The sequence below is a fragment of the Lissotriton vulgaris genome, chromosome 4_1, assembly GCF_964263255.1.
Source record: "Lissotriton vulgaris chromosome 4_1, aLisVul1.2, whole genome shotgun sequence".
In the NCBI taxonomy this organism is placed as follows: Eukaryota; Metazoa; Chordata; class Amphibia; order Caudata; family Salamandridae; genus Lissotriton; species Lissotriton vulgaris.
Genome location: NC_141691.1, coordinates 202378271 through 202404333, shown reverse-complemented (window position 1 = coordinate 202404333; position 26063 = coordinate 202378271). Strand labels below are relative to the sequence as shown.

Sequence of the window (26063 nt, the reverse complement as noted above, 5' to 3'; positions counted from 1 at the left end):
GTCTTCGAAGTATCCTGAGATGGGTGGCTCCTCCCCTGGACTACAGTGCGCATGGGCATCGGCTCCATCCCCAGATTGTTTTTTTCCGCCATTGGGTTCGGATGCGGTCTCGACGTCTCTCCGTCGGAACCGAATAAACATCACTTTTTACGGCCAAAAGGCTTTGGGTTCTTTGCGTCGGTATTGTTTGCGTACGGTCTCGAGTTCTTCCGTCTCTCGGAGCCGGAATCACCGGAGTTTTTTACTACTCTTCGGACATCGAGGCCTTCTCAACGCGACTCGACACTAAGTTCCCAACATGGAGCGGAGTCCGTTTAAACTCTGTCCGCTCTGTGGGTCCAAATACCCACATATAGACGTACACCCGGTCTGTAATAAGTGCCTTTCGCCAGACCATGACGAAGGAAGTTGCCGGGCCTGTGCGAAGTTCAGGTCGAAGAAAACTCTCACGATTCGGCGCGCAGTGCGCCTTGTGGCCAACCAGGCGGCCCCGGATCCAGATAACATCTTCGGCGACCAAGAAGAGGAGGACCAGAGCCATCATCTTCAAATCTCCCCGCCTGAGACGGAGGTCGAGGCTGATCCGGAATATGACGACGACGGAGTCGTGGGTCAAGGCCTTGAATACGTCGACGAGGTAGGGGACGACGTTATGGTTTATGGGGCCGAGGAAGATAGCTCAGGGGACGAGCTATGCCCCGAAGTTGACGAACAGCAGGAGAGGGTCGCGGGATCGCCTGTCGGCCTTACCCAAGACCCTGTAGCGCAAGCCACGGCCCGCCTGCCGGCCCGGCCACGGACATACTTGCTGCGCCGAGGGTTTCGAAACCGAAACTGAAAACAACGGTCTCGACTGCACCTAAAATGGCCGACCCGAAACCGAAACCGAAAGTTAAGGACTCAATCGTCCCTAAGATGGCGGTCTTAACAGCAAAAACAAATAAACCGGCGGCCTCATCGACTCCGTCGACCTCCGGTCCGCAGAAGTCGAGGAAGCACGGCGATTCCAAAGGGTCGAAATCGGCGCCGGAGGAGAGATCCTCTAAAAAGAGTGGCACGCACAAGACAAGCGCGCCGGCGCCGGCGAAGCCTGCCAAGGCAACCGACACGGCCTCGGCTCCAACGGAGACATCTGCGCATCGCTCCAGGGACTCGGGGTTGGCGCCGTCCATCCCTCCGAAAGACCAACGGAACGTCGCATCCGAAGGCAAGGCCACCTCGTCGGTGCCGAAGACATCGGTCACCGACGCATCTCTTGTGGCTGCTTCACTACAAAGAATTAAAGACAAGGCCTTTTCTTCGTCGACGCCAACGCCATCGACGCAGAAGGCGGCAGACGTCCCGGTCAAACCGGCAAGTAAGCTCCTCTTCCTTCTACCGCCTAAAGTGGTGCCAAAGGCCTTTTCCTCGAAATCGACGCCAAAGAAGTCGGAATCTTCTACGGCGGGGACATCTTCGGGTCAACTGCTCGACCCTGAAGAGGATTCAGAGTGTTTCATAGACGCGGACACGGGGAAGTTAACCCTTTATAAAAGGAAGATCACTTCGCAGCCGGTGGAATCCTACGTCATTCCCCTAAAGAAGAAAAAGTTTCCACAGGACGCCTCAGGCCTCATGGAACCTATCCAGCCTCCTCTGGGAAGGAGCCCAACACCGTCTCCAGACCACCCTGAAAGTGAGGGATATGGTGAAGATGAACAATACACGTTCACAGGAAATGAACCTGATGCGCAGCCAGATTCTTATTATGGCATTGGGGACCAAGGCACCCAGGATGTGGGGCAAGACCCACAGACTTTCAGTACACGTGCATCCCCTACGGAGGATTCTGCAGGTTTTCATGCACTCATTGAAAGGGCAGCTGCTAATCATGATGTGGACATGCATGCTGACCCTGTTGAGGAGGACTTTCTATTCGACACATTTTCAGTTTCGGAAAGAAATGTAAAGACCCTGCTTATGCTCAAAGGGGTCCTCAAGCATGCTGCGGACATCTTTAAAGAGCCTACCAGGGCGAGGGTGGTCAACCCACGTATTGAAAAAAAGTACAGACCAGCGCCTGCAGACCCTGCATACATTCGGGGACAATTGCCGCTTGACTCCTTGGTGGTAGCAAACGCACGCAAGAGGGCCAACTCCCAAACAACGGGTGAAGCTCCTCCCCCGGATAAGGAGTCCAAAGTGCTAGAGGCAGGAGGCAAAAGAGTGGCTGCACAGGCTGCCAATTTCTGGCGTATTGCTAATACACAGGCACTACTGGCACGGTATGATAGATCACATTACGACACACTAGAGCAGATTGTAGAACACCTGCCTCCGCAGTTTCAAGAGGGCACCAAGATGATTATACAAGAAGGACAATTGATATCCAACGCGGCCATAAAGTGCGCACTGGATGTCGCGGACACAGCCGCTAGGGCCATTAACACCAGTGTCATGCTCAGGAGACAGGCTTGGCTCCGCATATCGGGGTTCAAACCTGACATTCAAACAACCATACTTAATCAACCAGTCAATCCGGATAGACTGTTTGGTCCAGATGTTGACACCACCCTGGAAAAAATTAAAAAGGACACTGAAACCGCTAAATCGATGGGGGCCCTACAATCTCAGCAGTTTCGTGGCAATAATTTTCGTCGCTCAGGTGCCCGTGGAGTCACCAGAGGACAGATGGGTCAACAGTCACAGTTCCCTAGAGGTGGAGCACAGTCCTCGTACCCCAAACAAAACAAGAGGGGCTACAGGGGAAACAGCAACAAAGGGCGTGGCAAAGGAGGCAACAATTCACGCTCCTCTGCCCCAAGCAACCAGTGACTCTCTGTCACTGCCCCCCGACCATTTAACACCTGTCGGGGGGAGAATACAGCAGTTCCTGCCCGTCTGGATCAACATCACCACAGACAGGTGGGTGCGACAGCTTATCCAGTACGGTTACTGTCTAGAGTTAAAGTCCACTCCACCCAACATTCCACCAAGGCACAGACCTATGTCCGCAGAGCACTTGCACTTATTGCAGCAGGAAGTGTTGGTGATGCTGCAAAAAGGGGCAATCGAGCTCGTGCCAGTGGGGGAGGAAGGCACGGGGGTTTATTCCCTGTACTTCCTCATTCCAAAGAAGGACGGATCTCTCAGACCAATTCTGGATCTCCGTCCCCTCAATCTGTACATACTGTCAGAGCATTTCCACATGCTTACACTGCAACAGATTCTTCCTATGTTAAACAAAGGAGACTTCTTAGCAACCTTGGATCTCAAGGATGCTTATTTCCACATTCCGCTACATCCGTCCCACAGAAAGTACCTCAGGTTCACTATCCAGGGCACGCATTATCAGTTCAAAGTCCTACCCTTCGGAGTCACAACTGCCCCAAGGGTCTTTACCAAGTGTCTGGCGACTGTAGCAGCGCACCTCAGGAGGCAGAACATCCATGTCTACCCCTACCTCGACGACTGGCTCGTTCAAGCCAGGTCGGAACAGCAGTGCGCCGCGGACATGTCGACTACCATTCACCTCCTTCACGACCTGGGTTTCTCGTTGAATTACCCGAAGTCACACCTTCAGCCGGCACACGTCCGGCAGTTTCTGGGTGCGACAATCAATACCCTGACGGCCTCGGCACAACCAAACCAGGTCAGGATAGACGGCATACAGTCTCTAATCCAGAAGTTCAGACCGGGACACTCACTTCCAGCAAGAGTGTTCATGCAGTTGATAGGCATGATGGCCTCCTGCATCTTCATAGTCCCGCACGCACGGTTGCATATGCGCCCGCTCCAGGAGTGCTTAGCAAATCAGTGGACACAGGCTCAGGGACAATTAACAGACCTAGTGTTGGTTACCAGTCGGGCATACAACTCTCTGCATTGGTGGACTCCACACAACCTTTGCAAGGGCCGACTGTTCCAGGAGCCAGTGCCACAGGTTATCCTGACAACGGACGCATCTCTCCAGGGATGGGGAGCACACCTGCTCACTTACACAGTGCAGGGACTATGGACGACGCAGCAACAGAAGATGCACATCAACTATCTAGAACTGATGGCGATCTTCATGGCACTCAAGTCCTTCATTGTACATCTGTGCAACAAAGTGGTGTTAGTCCGGACGGACAACATGACCGCGATGTACTACATCCAAAAACAGGGGGGCACCCACTCACCACAGCTGTCTCACCTGGCTCAGAGCATGTGGAAGTGGGCCATTCAGAGGAACATCTTCCTCATGGCAGAACACCTCCCGGGGAAGGACAATCAGATGGCGGATCTGCTCAGCAGATACAGTCATCAAATGCACGAGTGGGGGATACATCCATCGGTACTCCAGCCGTACTTCCAAAGGTGGGGGCGTCCAGACATAGACCTGTTCGCCACAAGGGAGAACGCAAAATGCCAAAGCTTCGCCGCCAGGTTCCCACACCCCCAATCGCAGGGCAATGCGATATGGATGAACTGGTCAGGCAAATTTGCTTACGCTTTTCCCCCGACACCCCTGATACCACTGGTGGCGAGGAAACTACGGCAACACTCCATGACACTCATCCTAGTTGCTCCAACGTGGGCACGCCAAGCATGGTACGCCACGTTCCTCGAACTCTCAGTGGTCCCGCATCAAAGACTGCGCCTCACGCCCAGACTTCTGACGCAGAACCATGGAGAAATTCAGCATCCAGATCCGCAACAGCTCAACCTAGCGATCTGGCTCCTGAAGTCTTAGAGTTTGGGTACCTAAACCTACCTCCTGAATGCATGAACATCATCAAGGAGGCGAGGAAGCCGTCAACCAGAGCATGCTATGCCGCAAAATGGAAGCGTTTTGTCATTTACTGTGCAGACAATGACATAAACCCGCTAGATGCATCTATCCCTAACATCATTTGCTATCTGTTACACCTTTATAAGTGCAAACTAGCGTTCACTTCTATTCGGATACATCTATCCGCCATCGCAGCTTACCTTCAAAATAGGCAGCATCTCTCAGTCTTCAGGGTGCCGGCCATTAAAGCGTTTCTTGAAGGCCTGAAACGAGTCATTCCCCCAAGAACACCGCCAGCTCCCGTGTGGAACCTCAATGTGGTCCTCACCAGACTGATGGGACCACCGTTTGAGCCAATGCACTCGTGCGAACTGCAATTCCTAACGTGGAAAGTTGCTTTCCTAATTGCCATTACGTCACTAAGACGCGTAAGTGAGTTGCAAGCACTCACGATACAAGAGCCATTCATCCAGATTCATCCAAATAGGGTAGTACTACGTACTAACCCCAAATTCCTTCCAAAGGTGGTGTCACATTTTCATCTCAACCAAACTATCGATTTGCCTGCATTCTTCCAGAACCCACAAACAGTGGCGGAAAGGATGCTCCATACGTTAGACGTACGGAGGGCATTGATGTACTACATAGACAGGACACAACACTTTAGGAAGACGAAACAACTCTTTGTTGCCTTCTCACCACAACACAAAGGCAACCCAATTTCCAAAGCAGGAATAGCCAGATGGATTGTTAAGTGCATTCAAATCTGTTATCATAAAGCCAAGCGCACTTTAACAATACCCCCAAAGGCACACTCCACACGCAAGTTGGGGGCATCCATGGCTTTCCTTGGAAACATTCCTCTAGAGGACATTTGCAGAGCAGCCACGTGGGTTACACCACATACCTTTACAAAACACTACTGTGTTGATGTACATTCCAAACAGCAAGCGGCTGTAGGGCAGGCTGTTCTCAAGACACTTTTTCAGGTTTCTGCAGCTGGCACGGGCAACCGCCGCTGATGGAGGGACTGCTATGTATTCTATGCAAAGATATGAATTTAGCAGCCCACATGCCTCGAACTGAATATGCTACTTACTAGTATGCATCTGTTCTTGGCATGTAGGGCTGCTAACATTCATATCGCCCACCCTCCTCCCCGGTGCCTGTCGCAGCTGCAGATATACTATTGTATTCAATCATTAGCATGGACATCCTTTACACTTTTCACTCCATCCTTTGCCACAATGGCGAAAAACAATCTGGGGATGGAGCCGATGCCCATGCGCACTGTAGTCCAGGGGAGGAGCCACCCATCTCAGGATACTTCGAAGACTCTTCCAGGACAACAATGTGCGATCATCCGGACCCAACACTAGGTGGCGATCTAATGCAAAGATATGAATGTTAGCAGCCCTACATGCCAAGAACAGATGCATACTAGTAAGTAGCATATTCAATCTTTTCTCTCTTACATGGCCCACTATCTTGACAAATGTTGCTTTGCTTTTTAGGAGCTAGTTACTATAAAAGAACTAGATTTAAATTAGTATTGTCCGCCTTTAATGGATGGCGGTCTATACGGAAGCTTATCTCTTTGGGACGTATTAATTTTTATACCCCCTGTAATTCTATAGAACTGCTTCCGCCAATATTTAGGGATCGCACTATGTGTATATGGCGGGAAAAAGGCATGATAGCTATAGGTAATATGGTTAAAGACGGTACAATTGCTTCCTTTCAGGAGCTAAAAGAGATATATAGTGTCTCCCAACATGACTTTTTAAGTATTTGTAAATACGTAATTTTATTCTTAAACATCCAAATGCTTTATCGCTTTGTCATAATGACTTTATTGAAATACTTAAAAAAACCATCACATATAGGGACTATATATAAATATTTGTTAAATCTACAGCAGGATGATATGGGACAGCAGGAATCTAAATGGTGTATAAGATTGGGTACATCGGTAGTACCCTTTCAAGAATCAATCTATATAGCCGATAACATTATTTTATCTGCCAATTTATATTCACAGCATTACAAAACCTTATTTAATCTCTACCATACACCATTTAAAATGCTAAAATGGGGTGATTCTAATAATGGGAAATGCTACAGGTGTCAATCTGATTTGGCAGATATTGTACACATTTTTTTCAGATTGCCCAATATTAAAACCTTTTTTTGTATCCATAGAATTTTTTTTAGCATATATTACAAAGTCTGATGTGATAATCTCAAGAGAGATGATTATTTTTGGTTTATCTAATGATAATAATCTGTTTCCAGGGTATCAAAAAAACAGATGTTCTATTCATGGCTATGGCTGTAGCTCGCCTATGTATATCTTCAATGTGGCTGAAGCATGAAGCACCTACATATGAAATGTGGCGAGCAAAGTTTTATAATGTTTTCTTATTTAGAATTTAATCTTTATTGGATCAAATCAGTCAGGAAAATGCAAAAGGGGTACAAAATTTGGCAGGTAATGATAGACTATCTAGCTCCCTAAGAATTACCTCTCTCTTGGTTAAATATGATAATCTGCTGTTTAGATAGTATTTGTTGATATTAATATTGCTCCTATTGCTTGTTTCTTATTTCCTCTTATTTTTAAACATCTTTGTTAAACATTGTAAAGAAGAGGACCATCTTTAGATGGCTTGTGTTATGCATCAAGATTGGGTTTGGGCTGGTTAAGAAACAGCCTTCAGGACGTCTTCATTTCACCAGAGCAAAGGCTGCTACCACAGCTTTGGTGTGCGGTGTGCCATTCTTCAATATCTGTCAGCAGCTATGTGGCTGTCATTTCACACGTTCATTAAGCACTACTGCCTGGATTTCCAACTCCACCAAGACTGTTACTTAGCCCATTCTGTCCTACAAAATTTACGGTAATGAGTCATTCCAATGACCCACCACCTGGGGCAATATTGCTTTGGTATTTTTTTCACAAGGTGAATAATCTGTGATTTGAAATATTAATCAGAGGAAAGAAGTGCTCACCGTCTGTAATCCTCTTTCTGGTGGATGCTCTTACTGCAGATTTCACACCAACCCTCCCTCCTCCCCATTCAGTCGAATTAACTCATTGGTCCATGTTAACAAGATTCTAATTTAGCGATCAGTACACTGGCATGATCTGATTTCTAAGAGCCCCACTTACATCAGTGTGCCTAGAGATCCGAAAGAAAGACATCGGCGTTCAGAGTGGCAGTTACCCTGAAGTCACTTTTGGGTCAGGATGGACACTTAGCTACATGATGCAATCTACCACGGGAGTTGCTACAAAAATCTTCTGGATCCTGTCTTGTGCCTGTGGGTATTCACAAGATCAGGAATCTCCGGTAGATAGAGTATCCTCCAGGAATAGTGTTACCGAAGTAACTTTTTCTTCATTCATATCACCTGTTCTGATGAGATTTATTGAGTTTGACACATTTTCTATCATGGTTTGTGATTCTTTAGAACTTAACTTGGTCTTCACATTCCTCTTATGTACGCCCTTCGAGCCTTTGCATAATTGCTTGATGCTTCTCCTAACTTTAAAGACAGTTTTCCTCATTGTGATCGTCATCTTTTTGCATGCACGAACAGCAAGCAATTTCTGTGCATCCGCCCTTCACGACCTTTTATCCAGACAAATTGGGGTGAGGTCTCTGGTGGTCTTCTCACTGAAAGTTGGGACTCCCTTCCACTCTGGGTAATCAATCCCTCTGTCTGCATTCTTTGCTTCTCTTAATTCTGAAAAGAGGAGAGGGCCCATCAGTTAGACTCCAGAAGGTCGTGAAGTTTTTTTCATTGATTTGTACCAATTATTACTATTGGGTGGACACTAGTTTTTTGTATGGTTTTCTGGATCAGTGAAAGAGAAGGCTCTACAGAAAAGAACACTGTTGGGGTTATAGTCCTCTGTGTCAAGATGTTCTTCACTTTCTCCAAGAAGAATTTTCTGAAAGGTCTAACAGCTATTCCACTAGAGTTGAGGGTGTTACCATGGTGTTGATGTGAGCAGTACATATTCTTGATCTATTCTAGGCTGCCACATATGCTTTGGTGCATGCTTTCGAGAAGCACTACTGGCTTGACGACCAGGTCCTGTGGGAAGATGTGAGAAAGTGCCCTCTTTCCGCATGGTTGCCCCCACTTTTTGCTGAATTGATGATGTGCTTTGACTGAGTGTGCCCTAAGCTCCTGCTAACCAGGTACCCAGGGCCTATATTCTTTCCCTAAAACTGCATTGAAGCCTAAACCCAAGTGGCATCTTTGGCCACAAATCAGCCCCTTGTAAATGGTACCACAGGTACCCAGGGCACTGTGACCAGAGAAGGTCTCTAAGGGCTGCAGCGCTTATTGTGCCACTCTTAGAGGTCCTGTACCTTCACACTTGCACACTGCCTTTGCAGGCTGCGTCTTTTGGTGCAGAACAAAGAAAAGAGTCGACATGGCACACATCCGTGCCATGCCTACAACCCACTGCCCTGGCATAGATCAGTCACCCCTCTAGCTAGGTGCACTCTACCAGTGTTGAGGGGACAGGTGCATGAGCCTTGTACCCCTTCACTGTCTAATTCCATTCTTCGACATTGTAAGTGCAGTGCTGCCATTAAGAGTATATGGGCCTGGGAGTTTGTCATTACGCTAATGGCTACACTGAGAAGTTTGGTATCAATCTTCTTAGCACATTAAGCCCACACTGATGCCAGTGTGGGATTTAATGAAAAATGCACACAGAGGGCTTCTTAGAGATGCCCCCTGAAAACTAACCTACCACTAGTGTCCAGGCTGAATGGCTGCTTTCAGCTGCCACCACCAGACATGTTTTTGGACCCCTGGGTCTGGAGAGCCTGCTGCTTTCGGGTTCCTGAAACAATGCACATTCTGGGACAAGGTGCAAAGCCTACTCTCCCAGGATGGGCAGGGTTCACGAAGGGGAAGCTTCAAAGGCTTGCCGCATTTGAGAGCTTCCCCAGGCCACTTGTTGCTTTCAGCAACTGGTCCCCACTGGTTCTGACCCCTACTTTGGGTGGGAGAACAGGCGGGAAAAACAAGTGAGGATGAGAGGTGTGCCCACCTCTGCCAACTGCGCCCCTAAGGTGGGGGAGGCGAGGTGAAGCACAGCTCAGTCCCTGCCATCTTGCAGATGGGGGGGGCTCAGCCAACCAGTGAAAGGCTTTATGACCTCCTCCCAACGGAGGGTGGCATAATAGGGGGTGTACCCACCTCAGGGAAGGGACCCCTTGGCCCCAACCATTTAGGGGCACCCCTGAACCTTGCTTCCTCAGACCAGAAGAAACTACAAGAAAAAGACTGATCATCCCTGCCAAAGCGAACGATAGGAAGACGCCCACTGACTTGGCCCCAGCTCTACCGGCTAGTCTCCACCTTGATCCTGTGAAATCCCGGTGTGTCCTGCAGCCAGCAACCTCAAACCTCGGATGACCTGCCTGCCTTCAACCACAAAGACTGTGTCTCCTGTGAACACCGGATTTGTTCATCTCCAACCTCTGGCTCCGGCCGTGCACCACATATCTGCACCACTCTGCACCCGCCGTCCACGACCCTAGCTTGAGTGGGCAAACACCATGAGGAGGTCTTCCCGGTGATCCAGACCAGAGTTCCAGCGACCCCCAGACCTGCCTGCAGCCTAAATACGGAAGGTCTCCCCCAACCACGACAGGGAGCTGGTAAGAAGATTCGGCCTTAAAAGGCATCCCTGCACCCCACTCCCACGGCCTTGGGTGGCCAAACCGATGGTGCTTAACCAACCCCCAACATCACAAGTTACCTCTCAAAGTGGTGGTCGCACCCAGAAGACCTTCGTCCCCGAGCCTGCAGTTCCTTTGCTAACTAGAGGTTCCCCATTGCAAACAGGGCGCCTGGCGTTGAAACAGCACCCTGACCCTGGCCGCCCTAGTGCTGCTGAGGGAGCACTTTTGGGGCTACTTTGGTTCCCCAATTGTCCTAAGCTAAAGTCCAAGAGCTTTGCTCCCACAACCAAGTGGCCTGCTAATCAGCAGCCATCAACCGGAGGCCCTGTATCCCCCATTGGATAACATTGGGCCTCAGCACCCTTCACCCAGCCGCCCTAGTGCCGATGAGGGTGTAACGAGAGTGCATCCATGACCCTGAGGGGACCCCTGAGTCTACCCCCAGACCTCAACTCCCACTACCGAATACTTACCCTAAAACCAATCAAACTATTTTCCACTATAGAATAACATGGACTGTTTTTCTTGGAAAAGTCTCTAAGTGTGAAGTTTGAAAACCTAAAGAAATTAATTAAAATTGTACTAACTTAACAAAAACTATTTTACTTACCTGTTTTCAGGAAATGTCCCAGTGTAGTATCCAGGCATGCTACGCTGTGTAAGAAAAGTAATCTCAAAAGTAACTTACCTGTTTTTCAAAATCCTATACAAAGTATATGTACTGTATTCTGAAAAGCATTGCTTTATCAGTAACACTACTGTAATCAAATCAAAGTACATTTACAATTGCAATCCAAACTGTTATAAACTGTATATTTACTGCAAAGTACTTATCACTTACCTGTGCCAGGCTTGCTTGGTTCTAGGAAATGAAATAACTAAAAGAATATTTTTATACAAAAACAATTGGTCTGAAGGTTCAGTCTTTAAGTGTGTGAAATCATTTGCTGATACAGTGTGTGATTAAAACTGTCCTCTGATAAAGCCTTACCACTCAACCACACACACTACCACAATTAAAGAATAAGGTGCTATCTAACTTTACCTCTGCCTACCTTTGGGGTCCCACTGGACTCTGTGCACACTATACCTCACTTTGCTATAGTATATACAGAGCCAGCTTCCTACAGAAGGCTACTTCACCTTCTCATTTCTAAATGACTTTAGTTCTTCTAATCCACTCCAAGATTCTTCACCTTTGCAAGGTACTGCTTGGGTATCTGTTCTACAGTAGGGATTCTGCATTTAGAAATACTTACCAGAAGATAAAGTTACTTAACTTCTGTACCTTTTTGGTTGATACTCTAATTGCAGGTTCTGAACTGCCCTCCCACCGTCCTGTACTGTGTAGTGACTTCTTTTAATATCAAAACAGGTCCCACGTTAGTAATCAGCACACTTTTGCCAACAGTTTATGGTTTAGGTCCGTAGGCCAAGAAGGATAAGGTAAACCTTGGTGCTCAGGGGTGGCGATTTTATATCTGGCTCCACTCTGTCCTGCCCACGAGCAGTGCTAAAAAAAATCTCCACTTGCAGTATCGAGCCTGGGTGATATTCTAAGTTGAGGTATCTTGAGTTTAGGCAGAGTATCCACTAGAAATAGTGTTACCAAAGGTAAGTAGCTTCATCAATCTTGTTAGAAGGAACTAGTCACTGTGATGACTACAATGTCTTTCCTCCAACACATTCTGTCAGTTAGAAAGAGATGTCATGCCCCTGCTATGTATACATAAACAATTGTTGAAGGAATTATTTGTTGGTAACAAAGTGAATGAACATGACCAGGTGAACATGTATTAAACTAAGACTTTAATTCCCTAGTGAGTTTTGGAAGAACCTTCTGCTTTTTCCCAAATTAAATCACTTTTTTCCTTTGTATTATTATATTAGACATGTAAAAAGGGGAAGAAAGGCCCTGGGGAGAAAGGAAAAGGCGTTGTAAATGAAATGGGGAAGCCTGGAGGACCAAATTGGATGAATGGTCATCACCAGCAGAATGGAATTGAAAACCTGATGCTCTTCGAGGTCGTTAAACTTGGCAAGAGTGCAATGCAGGTAATTGTGAAAGTCTCAGTTAATATGTGGAGTTTGGAACGAGTAGTGGTCTATCTTACTCGTATCCCACTGTCTGTTCTTTTTTTTTTTTTTAACATACGTTCAGTAGGAGACTTTTTAAGGAAAATGTCAATGATTTGAATAATTTCCCCTGTGCTGCGCAATCTTGACAAATTAAAATGCATTGTTACTATGCAAATTAAAGTGTGACCCAACTGATAAACTACTGCTCTCCCATCCCCCCAACCTACCACACCCCATACCTCCCCCCCCAATGTATACCAACAGGAAAATGTGAATTGTGCATCTACAGAAATGTACATCTGAGTCTGAATTACATAAGGAAGTTGAGCCCTTCCGGTAACACTGTTAGTATAAAGTTTTATTTTGTTCATAAAGAGGTACATTATGCTAAAGCCAGGTAAACCTCATTCCAGTGTTAAGGTTAGAATATCTTGGAAGAGTACATTTTAGTCTTATTTGTCACCTTTTAGGTCGAGCCTGGGCAGTGCATGCGCTGCTCTGCGAGGCATGCTGTATTAAGGTATGGAATAGAAATTCAGCCCAATTCCCTCCCATTTTTTCAATTGGCTCCTGTTACTCTCTTTTCAAAATCGTTGCTTTTGATTGATAAATGGGCTTAGTAGTCCCTCCTTTGTACCGCCTTTTCTGCATTTGTAATTTCCCATAAGGGCTGGCCTTTTTACTTGTTACACAATCTGCTTTATCTAGTCTGTGAGCACTATTTTCTTTAATGATCTTCCACTATTCCACCCACGACGGGCTTTTCTAGAAGGCAGCACGCCACCCGCATTTATATTTTTAATGGAAATGGCTTAGAGTCCGCCGTAACTGTAGAGGGCGTGCTTATTTATTTTGCAGCGCGGCCCGCTTTGACCAAAGCGGCCGCACTTTATTTAATTTTCCAGCACGGGCTGCTTTAAACCTTTAATTGTGGTTGAAATTTTCCCGCAGTGTGCTCAAATCGGACGGCACCTAGACGTCCGAAGAACACGCCACCTGTGACGTCAGATGTTGGCGAGTAGGTAGACCAACTGACTTTTGACCTCTGTCTCTGAAAGCGGAGCAAATGTGACACAAACATGATTTAAAGGCATTTTTATTCACAAAATGAATGAGCAATAAAGATGCCTTTAAGTATTATCTTGTCACGTTTGTTCGGCTTTCAGAGACAGAGGCCAAGTATGTTCTAGTTGGGTCGAAGACATTTTCATGTTACTTGACCTGCGGATCTAGTAACATTTAGGGGATTTTTCAAGCCCTGTGTTGGTCATGCCCTTTTCTTTAGACGCTGCTCAATGTAACCTGAATACGGTGTGCAGAGTCTAATGGTGGCCTCACCCCCTTTCTTTAAAGTGATCTTGCATTTGCAAGAGTTGGAGCTATTGGCATTATAAATAACAATGCCGTTTGTGTGTTTTGGTTTTAAAAACACATAAATAAAAAGGCAGTCATTTTCAATGCCAATAGCTTAAACTCTCGCAAATGGGAAATCCATTACATTGATAATGCTTGTTTCTTGATTGCATGTTGCCATGCTAATGGTGTGCACACTCAAAGTAGGTTGAAAGAAGACCACTTGAAGTTTCTGTAGAATTTCCCTTTGCCTGCATAAGGCCTTTGGGAAAAGTTTTCTCTCTTTTTATTTCTGCCAGCAGTACTTGATTCCTCAACTCTGAATATAGTTTCCTGCCCGTTGTCATTATTGCTATTTAGAACCAAGCAAGCCTGGCACAGGTAAGCAATAAATACTTTCCAGTAATAAGTTGCTGAATATAAAACAGTTTGAAAATGCAATAGAACTTGTACTTAGTTTGATGTACATTGGATGCAACAGGTCGCAACATTAGGAAATACAGAACATTGGAATGAATAGGTTTTTTCAGTAAATTACAGGTACGTTACTTAGTTTGTTACTTTTCTAACTCCATGCTGGATATCTTGATTCAGCACTGGGATATTTCCTGTAAACAGGTAAGTAAATACTTTTTGTGCGATTTGAAAGAATATTTTTAGATTTCAAAACTCCACACTTAAAAAACTTTTTTAAAGAAAATTGTCATTGGTATCCTGTGGAGGAAAAACAGGTTATCGGTTCACAGGTAAGTAATCGACTGGGAGTTAAGGTTCTGGGGGTTAGACACCGGGGTCAGTGAATCACTGTTGTTGCACCCTCAGCGGCACTAGTGCGGCCGGGTGCAAAGTGTTGAGGCCCAATGTTATCCAATGGGAGGATAGGGGGCCACCGGTTGGTGGCTGCTGGCAAGCAGGCCACTGGGTTGTAGGAGCACAGCTCCTAGGGTTAAGGTCAGGGCAAATGGGGGAAACAAAGTAGCACGAAAGGTGCACCCTCAGCGGCAATGGGGCGGCTGGGTGCAGAGTGCTGTTTTGAGGTCGGGTGCTCTGTTTTCAATGGAGAACCTCCGGTTTGCGAAAGCACTGCAGGCAGGGAGACAGAGGACTTCTGGGTGCAACCACCACGTGGAGAGGTAATTTGGGAAGTTAAGGGTTGGTTAGGCACAGTTGGTTTGGGCCCACTAGGCCGTGGGGCGTCTGGTGCAGGGGTGCCTTTTGGGATAAGGATCTTCTTACCAGCTTTGGGTCGTGGTTAGGGGGGCCTTCTAAGTTTAGGCTGCAGGCACCGGCTGGTCACTTGGGGCAGGTCAGGGGTCGCCCAATGTCAAATCAGGATCTCCGGGGTGACCACCTCGTGGTTGTTTTCCGCTCGTGCCATTCGGCGGAGGCAGAGTAGGTTGGATTTGCAGTTTCTGGCTGCTGCCAGAGGTTGCAGTTAAACAAATGCGGTGTTCACGGGAGAAGAAGTGAACACCGCAGGCAGGTCCTCTGGGGTTTTTGTGAATGGGCATCGACTCCATTGTCAGATTTGTTTTTTTCCGCCATCGGGTTTGGACGTGAATTGCGCCGCTCCGGTTCAGCACTGTTTCTCGGGTTCCCCTCGGTGCGCAATCCACTATCCTCGGCGGTTTTGTTATTCGATCGCGTTTTCCATTTTCGTATCGTACCAACGATATCTTTCATTGGAAGCTTTGTTGAAGGCTGTTGGGCCTAGCCGCGCGGGCCAGATCGCAGTCGATGGAATGGACTCCATTTAAATTCTGTCCCGGGTGCAGATCCACATACCAAGGTGTGCAACTTGTGTCTGTCCCCAGAACACACCGAACTGGGCTGCTTCGTGTGCCTATCATTTTGATCCAAGAAGACGCTCCGTGACTGCCTGGCTCGGCGTGACGAAATGCACCAGCATCATAGCGGATCTGTTCCGGATCTCTTTGGGGAAAATTCTGACCGAGATCTTCCACACACAAGGAGCAGAGGAAGAACACATCTCCGTGTCCGAAGCAGATTTCGAAATGGAAGAAGTGATCCCGCAGGGTCAGGATCTGAGTAATGATACTCCCCTGCCCCAAACTATACCCAAGAAAAAGGCTCCGGTCCTGCCTCTGCTTTCGGGCAAACGTCGGCACCGAGATAATGTTTCAAATGCCCCGCGTAAGGGCTCGGCACTGAAACACACACTAAAGCCTTCCGGCTCGGGACTGAGTCGCCCCCATTCGGACACACCGAACTGAAATTGTCGGCGCTGAAATCCAAACACGCCCTTGTGACTATCCCTCCATCACCGAAACCTAAATCTTCGGATTCAAACATCTCTGCACCAAAACTTTTGGCACTGAAAGACAAAACCGCTCCTCCTCCATCCAAGGAGCCTAGTTTCGACGCCCCGCCTTCAAACAAGGACCCAAAACAGAAAATTTGTTAATCCCAAAACTGGAAATATTCATGTAAAATTCCCAGTTAAACGCAAGCCAGAAACTGAGAAAGCTTACCACATTCCCCTTAAACAGGAAAAAAAAGTGGGTACTAATCCTTCTCCTCTTACACCTCCGTCCCCACTTGTCCCTAATTTAATTACACCTACAAATTCACCACAGTCACGTGACCACCAGGATGATGGGGACGAGGATTGAGATGCCCCAGATGACATTATTGCTCATCCATGGACTGATTACAATACAGATCCTAACACTGATAATGACCCAGATCTATACCCTTCAAAACTCTCTCCACCTGACAATGTTGGGTACATAGAGTTGATAAATAGGGCTGCTCAATATCAATACAGCTTCACAAAGAGGCTCTTGAAGAGAATTTTTTTTTTTAGACTAAGTTCTTCTCAAAGAGCAACTCATTCACTTCCCATGCTTAAGGGTATGCTTAAACATGCAGACGTTACTTTAAAGATCCGGTGCTTGCAAGAATTGTAATACCAAGGGTAGATAAAAAATATAAACCTGCACCTACAGACCCAGTCTACATCAAGGGTCAACTTCCTTTAGACTCCCTAGTGGTATCTAACGCTTGCAAAAGGGCAAAATCACAAACAGGAGATGCCCCTCCGCTTGACAAAGAATCCAAACTCGTAGATGCCTCAGGCAAAAGAGTAGCCGTGCAGGCAGCTAATTATTGGCGCATTGCCAACACTCACTCTTTTAGCGAGGTATGACCGGGCTCACTACGACAAATTGGAACAGTTGCTCCAGTTCTTGTTAGATGAACACAAATTTAAGGCGCATGTCTTAATTCAGGAAGGAAAACTAATTTCTAACACTTCCATTAGGTGCACTTCAGACGTAGCTGACGCTGCTGCTCGTGCTGTTATCACCAGTTTTCTGTTAAGAAGGCATGCCTGGCTCAGAATTTCAGGCTTCAAACCCGAAGTCCAGGCCTCCATTTTGAACCTACTCTTTGATAAAGAACACCTATTTGGGCCTGAGGTAGAAAACGTTTTCGGGAAAATAATAAAGAACAGAGGTTGCAAAATCCATGGGAACTTTGCGGACCCCATCCAATCGGGATTCCTTTCGCCGCTCCTTCTATAGGGGGGCTCAAATAACACCTCCACAGACAACACCTCTACTTCATATCGAGGCAACAATCAATCGCCCTCTTCAAGGAGTTAATTTAGAGTAGGATTTTGGGGCAATAATGGCAAGGGAAGAGGTAAAGGTAATGCAACCTGTACTACGCCTGCTGCAAACAAACAGTGACTTGCCTCCCCTGATCATTCCTCACCAGTCTCTCAATTTCTTCCTGTCTGGAATACAATAACTTCAGACTGCTGGGTCCTAGAAATTATCCAATCTGGTTACTGCCTGCAGCTTACTTACAATCCCCCAAACATTTCTCCACGATCACACACAATGTCACCAGAGCATCAGCACCTACTCAAACAATAGGTTCACTCGCTACTGGAAAATGAAGCTATAGAGCCCGTACCATTACAATGTCAAGGGTCTCGCCTATAGTCCCTATGCTCACCGCAAGTATCTCAGGTTTGTGGTAGCGGGACAACATTACCAGTTCCAAGTGCTTCCATTCGGAGTCTCCACTGCTCCTACAATGTTCAACAAATGCCTAACAGTAGTCGCTGCTCACCTGCGAAGACCACATATTCACGTTTTCCCATACTTGGACGACTAGCTCATCAAAGCCAGCCCTCTCACAAAGTGTTTACAACATACACAGCACAGTTACTGCATGATCTGGGGTTCACAAATCTGTTGGTCTCATCTCCAACCCACCAACTCGCAAACTTACTTGGGAGCCACTCTTGATACACAGAAAGCTCTAGCCTGTCCCAATCCTGTCAGGATATGCACTATTCAGGCTCTCATTTAACCATTTCAGCCAGACCACTCTTTACCAGCTCGAGTATTTATGCTGCTACTAGGAATGATGGCGTCTTGCATCATGATAGTTCCTTATGCAAGACTACAAATGTGTCCACCTTCAGGAGTGTTAAGCACGTCAGTGGAACCAATGTCATGGTCAATTGTCAGATCTAGTGTTGGTGGACGGCCTCACTCATTGCTCACTGCAGTGGTGGAATCCACAACACCTATCCAAAGGGCGGCCCTTCATCAACCCTGTTCCATAGGCAGTACTAACAGCAGACTCAACACTCACAGGTTGGGAAGCTCATCTCCAGACTCACAACTCAAGGCCTGTGGAGTCAAAAGCAAAATCAACTTAACATAAATCCTCTAGAGCTACTAGCAGTATTTCTAGCGCTCAGAGCCTTCCAGACTCACATTGTAGGCAAAGCTGTCCTGATAGGCACTGACAACATGACAGCCATGTCTTGCATACAGAAATGGGGCACACACTCTCTCCAACTGTCACACCTTGCACAAGCCATTTGGAAATGGGCCAAACATCACAAGAATTATCTCCTAGTGGAACACCTCCCAGGGGTAAACAATCAGATTGCAGATCTGCTCAACAGGCAAATACAACAGAATCACGTTTGGGAACTTCACCCTCAGGTTCTTCTTCCAAATGTGGGGCCGCCTGACATAGATCTGTTTGCCACACCCCATAATGCAAAATGCCCAAGCTTCGCTTCCAGGTATCCACACCCATTGTCCAATGGCAATGCACCATGGATGAACTAGTCATGGGTATTTGCCTATGCCTTTCTGCCCTTCCCACTCATTCTACTAGTGGTTCGGAATCTCAGGCAAACATCGCTCAGGCTATTCCTGGTAGTTCCTACATGGGCTTGTCAACCCTTGTTCACCACCCTGTGGGAACGCTCAGTAGTTCCTCATGAGAAATTACATCTCGCATCCAGTCTCCTCACGCAGAGCCGTCGAGTGGGAAGACATGCAGATCCCAGACATCTCAATCTTGTGATCTGGCACCTGAAATCAAACTTTAGTTATTTGAATCTTCCACCAGACTGTATGAATATCATTAAAGAAGCCAAAAAGCCTACTACAAGAGCGTGCTATGCAGCAAAATGGAAGCAGTTTGTTACATATTGTACAACTACAGTGCCCTGGGTACCATACGTACCCAGGGCACGGTGACCAGGAATACCTTGAAGAGCTGCAGCACCTATTGTGCCACTCTTGGAGGCCCTGTGCCTGTACATACACACTGCCTTTGCAAGCTGCGTGTTTTGGTGCAGAACTAAGTGAAGTCGACATGGCACACATCTTTGTGCTGTACCTACAGCCCACTGCCCTGGCATAGGTCAGTCACCCTTCTAGCTGGGTGCACTATACCAGTGGTGAGGGTATAGATGCAGGAGTCCTGCTCCCCTACAGTGTCTTAGTCCATTCTTAGACATTGTATGTGCAGTGCTGCTTTAAGAGTATATGGTGCTGTGAGTTTGTCATTATGAATACCACAGCACCATTATGGCTACACTGAAAACTGAGAAGTTTGGTATCTACTTCTAAGTACATTAAACCCACACTGATGCCAGTGTGGGATTTAATGAAAAATTGCACACTGAGGGCATCTTAGAGATGCCCCCTGGAAACTAACCAGACATGTTTCTGGACCCCTGGGTCGAGAGCCTGCTGCTCTCTGGGGCTGGAAACAATGCACATCCTGGGATGAGGTGCCAAGCTTTCTCCCCCAGGATGGGCAGGGTTCACGAAGGGAAAGCTTTAAAGGCTTTCCGCCTTTGTGAGCTTCCCAGGCCACTTGCTGCACTCAGCAGCTGGTCCCCACTGGTTCTGACTCCCACTTTGGGCAGGAAAAACAAGTGTGGACGAGAGGTGTGCCCACCTCTGCCAACTCCACCCCTCAGGTGGGGGAGGTGAGGTGAAGTGAAGCACAACTTCGTCCACACCATCTTGAAAATGGGGGGGGGGGGAACTCCGCAAACCAGGGGCATGCTCATGCACCCCTCCCACAGGAGGGTGGCATAATAGGGGGTGTACCCACCCCTGGGAAGGGACCCATTGGTCCCTGCCTTTTCCCTTCCTGTAACACTACTAAATCTAGTATTTAGGGGCACACCTGAACCTTGCTTCCTCAGACGAGAAGAAACTACAAGAAGGACGGAACAGCTGTGCAGCAGCTAACAAGAGGAAGACACCCACTGACTTGGCCCCAGCTCTACGGGCCTGTCTCCACCTCGAACCTGCTCCTGCAAAATCCTGGTGTGTCCTGCAGCCATCAATCTCGAAAACCCCAGAGGACCTGCCTGTCTTCAACCACAAAGACTTTGTTTTCCGTGAACACTGAATTTGTTCATCTGCAGCCTTTGGCCCTGGCCGGAAACCGCGGATCTGCATCCGCCGTCCACGTCCCGAGGTAGAGTGGGTAAACACCAAGAGGTCACCCCGGCAATCCTGAAGCGAGATCCGGCGACCCCTGACCTGCCTCTAGCCGGCAGCCTAAATCCAGAAGGTCTCCCCAAACCACGACCAGGAGTTGGTAAGAAGGTCTGACCCTAAAAGGCACCCCTGCACCCAGCCTTGTTTGCCCAAACCGATGGTGCCTAACCAACCCCTGACTTCCCAACTTACCTCTCGAAGTGGTGGTCGCACAATAAGACCTGCGTCACCAAGCCTGCAGTGCCTTTGCAAACCCGAGGTTCCCCATTGAAAACCGGGCGCCTAACGTCAATCTCACCTGCACCCAGCTGCCCTAGTGCTGCTGAGGGTGCACCTTTTGTGCTAGTTTGTTTCCCCATTTGCGCTGAGCTAAAGTCCAGGAGCTTTGCTCCCCCAACCAAGTGGCCTGCTAGTCAGTCGCCAACGAGTGGCCCCCTATCACCCATTAGATAACATTGGACCTCAGCACTCTGTACCCAGCCGCCCTAGCGCCGCTGAGGGTGTAACAACTGTGCATCCTTGACCCTGAGGGGCCTCGGAGTCTAACCCCAGAACCTCAACTTCCACTACCAAATACTTACCTAAAAACCAATAGCACTATTTTCCTCCATAGGATAACATTGACTGTTTTTCTGTGAAAAGTTTCCAATTGTGGAGTTTAAAAACCTAAAGAAATTCTTTAAAATTGGACTTACAAAAACGATTTTATTGAACTGTTTACAGGAAATGTCCCAGAGTAGTATCCAGGTATACTACTCTGAGTAAGAAAAGTAATCTCAAAAGTCACTTACCTGTAATTTTGTTCTAACGTATCTAGGGCTCTAGTGTAATTTTCCCGATTCATGCCTTTATATAGGTATAACTTATCATATCCTTATATAGGCAGAAGAGTCATAACCATATTTAGGCACAGCCAATGCAGTCCAAATACGGCATGGCTACTTCCACTAAGTTCCTAGAGTACAACGAGTTCTTGAAGACAAGCAGCCTTCAGCAGTACGGGAAATTCCCCTGCTTCAGTATTGAATTGTCCCAGAACTTCTTGAGCGTGTAAAGAACTTCGAGTTCTTAGTGACGTTATTATGTCCACCATTACGTCAAACTCTGCACCTTCCAGGTATAAATATACCCACATCTGCCCTAGCAAACACACAGTGGTTTTGGAGCAGATCGACTAACTACTTGCCCGACGCCCTGCTGTAGCGAGTGCCGAAGGAAGCCGACCCTCCAGCTGACGCACTGAGAGAGACGCGGTCTTTTCTCCTGCTGAGAAATCCAGCTCCAGTGTTTCCCTGCTACCCTTGCGGGTTACTTGGAGATTGAGTCCTGAGAGAGAGATACAAAACCTCCTTCTTTCTATAACCAAGGTATGGAGCTGATTAGACCCTTAGAGAATTCTTGGATAGATTTGTGGCAGAAACTATTTAACTCAAGCTACACCTCACTTACTTCTTCCCTTGTACTAGACTTGGGTTAGGTACACCGGGGTAGGCGTATTTTAGATGCACCAGTTGAGTACTTTTAGTCATTATTTATCATGTATGTATTTTATCCATTTTAAGTATCTTATGGCTTAGAAACCATACAAATGCTATTACAGTATTATTTCATAATACTCCTTGTTCGAGGCATATGGGCTGCAGATGGTACATTATGAATAGATCACCATCTGGTGTTGGGCTCGGATGATTGCACTTTGTTTTTCTCTTGGAGAGTCTTTTGTATCCTGGTGACTCCTCCTTTGGTTGGTAGTGCGCATGGGCATCGGCTCCATCCTTAGATTGTTTTTTTCCGCCATCGGGTTCGGATGAGGATTGAGACGCTCCAGATCGACTTCGAAAAGAAGTGACTTATCGGAGCGTATTCCCTTTCCAATTCGACGGTATTGTTATCGAACGCGTTTCATTTCCATTCCGGCGCGTTTCGACTTCAACATTGAAGAAAAAACTTTGATCTACGTCGACGAACAGGAGGCCTTTCTCGGCGCAGTCAAGCCCGGAGTCCATGGAAAGGACTCCATTCAAGAAATGTCCAACGTGTGGTGCTAAGTTCCCACACAAGGACCTACACGAGGTGTGCAACCTCTGCCTATCGCCTGAACACGAATCCAGGGACTGCGAAGCCTGCGCAGCATTCTCCTCCAAGTCGACGATTAGAAATCGTCGAGCTCGAAGACACAAGGTTTCCAGAATGCAGTCGGAGGCGAACCCGGAGCTGTTCGGAGACGAGCAACTTGAGGAAGAAGAGGATCATGAGGATCAGTCGGGGTCGGAAGGGGACGAGTCGGATGTCGAAGAATTCGACGTGCAACAAACCGTGAGTGACGACGTCCCCTTACCAAAAAACCGACCCCGTGTGGTAACTACCCCGTCTTCGAGCCCGGTCAAACCGCAGAAAAAAGTTTCCGACGCCCCGCCTTCGGGCCCGGCAACGAAACCGAAACTAAAACCGAAAAACTCGGTCTCCCACCATGTCGGATCCGAGAAACGGTCGACATCGACTTCGACGCCGAAGCTTCATGCAAGGGAAAGCTCGGCATCGAAACATTCCATGTCGAAACAGAAACATGATTCGACGTCGAAGACTCACTCGACACCGAAGAAGTCGGAATCGAGTAAACACTCGGTGCCGAAAACACCGAACATTGACGATCGAAAACAAAAGCACCTTTTGGAACCAAGGCCTTCGGTACCGATACAGGAGCAGCAGACAGATCCCAAACAAAAGATTTTGTTTATAGATCCGCAAACTGGCAAAGTAGTGACGAAGAAGAGGAAGAATGAACAGATAGAAGACAAATATCTTCCTTAAAAAAAGAGAACACTGGGGACAAATGCAACTCCTCCTACTTCTCCTCGACCTAAAGTCACACCCTCTTCTCCTATTCCTCACACTATGCCAAATATTCCTGCACCTTCTACACCAAGACCATCTACACCTCAGTCTGATGTAGACAGTGATCCAGGGGAGGGAGAACCTCAAGGGGATGATGAAACTATCCCAGATGAGGATGACCCATGGGAAAATTATAACGTAGGATCAGATGATAACGACTCAGAGTTATATCCCTCAAAGCCTTCACCACCTGATGATAACACAGGGTTTGTACAGCTCATTAATAGGGCAGCAAAATATCATAAAGTAGATATACATACAGAACCTCAAATAGAGGACTTCCTATTAGAGACGCTACCTAATGCACAAAGAACATCAGGTACTCTTCCTATGCTGAAGGGTCTTCTCAGTCACACAGAAGAAATATTCAAAGACCCAGTGAGGGCTAGGGTGTTAAACCCAAGAATTGATAAGAAATATAAGGCGGCTCCAAAGGATCCAATATTTATCAAAGGGCAGGTACCTCTGGACTCGCTTGTAGTTTCAAACGCTCGTTAAAGAGCGAACTCATTATCTACAGGAGAGGCTCCTCCACCTGATAAAGAGTCAAAATTAATAGATGCATCAGGCAAGAGAGTAGCATCACAAGCGGCAAATAGCTGGCGTATAGCCAATACACAGGCACTACTTGCACGTTATGACAGGGCACATTATGATGAATTAGAAAAACTCATCACACATCTCCCCAAAGAACATCAGAAAAAGGCAGATCAGTTAATACAGGAAGGAAAGATAATAACTAATACTTCCATTAAGTGCGCCCTAGACGCAGCAGACACTGCAGCAAGATCCATCAACACCAGTGTCATGTTAAGGAGACATGCATGGCTTAGAATCTCAGGATTCAAACAGGAGGTACAAACGTCTTTATTGAACCAACCCTTTGATCAAAAAACACTTTTTGGCTCAAGCACAGATGATACCTTAGAAAAAATGAAAAAATATACAGAAACGGCTAAGTCAATGGGAGCATTGCAACAGCCAACACAAACAGGTTCCTTTTGTAGATCCACCTATAGAGGAGGCTCAAAAAATACAGGAACAAATCAGCAATCCACCTCTTTCACACCTACATCACCCAAAGGCAATTCAAGAGGTAGTTACAGGGGTAACAACAACAAGGGTAGAGGCCGCGGAAATAATAACAACCGCAACGCCTCAACCCCAAAACAGTGACTTCATAGAACTTCCCCCAGACCACATAACACCGGTCGGGGGACGTCTATCACAGTTCCTACCTGTCTGGGAAAACATCACATCAGACAAGTGGGTGAGACAGATTATCCAACATGGTTATTGCCTAGAACTCACAGCTACCCCACCAAACATCCCCCCCAAACAGCGTCCAATGAGTCAAGGTCATCTGACATTGTTAAAGGAAGAAGTACTAGCACTGCTACAAAAGCATGCAATAGAGAAGGTTCCAAAACATCAACAAGGGACAGGAGTATACTCTCTATACTTCCTAATCCCCCAAAAAGATGGGTCCCTAAGACCAATCTTAGACCTAAGACCTCTCAATGCATACATAAATTTGGAACATTTCCATATGGTCACGCTCCAACAGGTACTCCCTTTACTGAAGAAAGGGGACTTTCTTTCTACACTGGATCTAAAAGACGCTTACTTTCATATCCCAATTCACAAAGCCCACAGGAAATACCTAAGGTTTGTAGTGGAAGGACAACATTATCAATTCAAAGTCCTTCCGTTCGGGGTCACAACGGCACCAAGAGTGTTCACAAAATGCCTAGCTGTGGTGGCAGCACACCTGAGAAGACAACAAATACATGTCTTCCCCTACTTGGACGATTGGTTAATAAAGGCCAAGTCACAAGAAGAATGTCTTCACAACACACAGAAGACAATTCAATTGCTGCACCACCTAGGGTTTACGGTGAACTACAAAAAATCACACCTGCAACCAAACAAGATTCAGCAATACCTGGGGGCTACTATAGACGCAGAAAGAGCAATAGCATACCCCAATCCGATCAGGATACAAACAATGGTCGGGTTAATACAAAGATTTCAACCACAACACTCACTACCAGCACGAGTGTTTATGCAACTGTTAGGCATGATGTCCTCCTGCATACTGCTAATACCACATGCCAGACTACAAATGCGTCCACTACAGGAGTGTCTAGCAACTACAGATCTGGTGTTGGTAGACAACCGTACGCATCACTCTCTGAAGTGGTGGAACACAACAAACATTTCCAAAGGACGGTCGTTCCTAGAACCGATTCCACAAGCGATGGTAACAGCGGACGCATCGCTCTCCGGATGGGGAGCGCATATGGACAAATACACAGTGCAGGGGAAGTGGAGTGTGCAGCAAAAGAAACTGCACATCAACTACCTGGAACTATTAGCGGTATTTCTAGCACTAAAAGCTTTCCAAATGCAAATAACAAACAAGGCAGTCCTGATCAGAACAGACAACATGACTGCAATGTATTA

General features: G+C 47.0%; 1 protein-coding gene across 2 annotated transcripts in view; it reads left to right on the top strand.

Annotated features, from left to right (window-relative positions):
• The window catches only part of STAG2 (STAG2 cohesin complex component), a 1316830-nt gene that overhangs the window by 276249 nt on the left and 1014518 nt on the right, over positions 1-26063 (top strand). For both annotated transcript variants that reach the window (XM_086918500.1, XM_086918501.1), the window contains one exon: positions 12361-12525. In XM_086918500.1, the coding sequence (XP_086774626.1) occupies positions 12361-12525 (165 nt within the window). The remainder of the gene's footprint in view (positions 1-12360; positions 12526-26063) is intronic.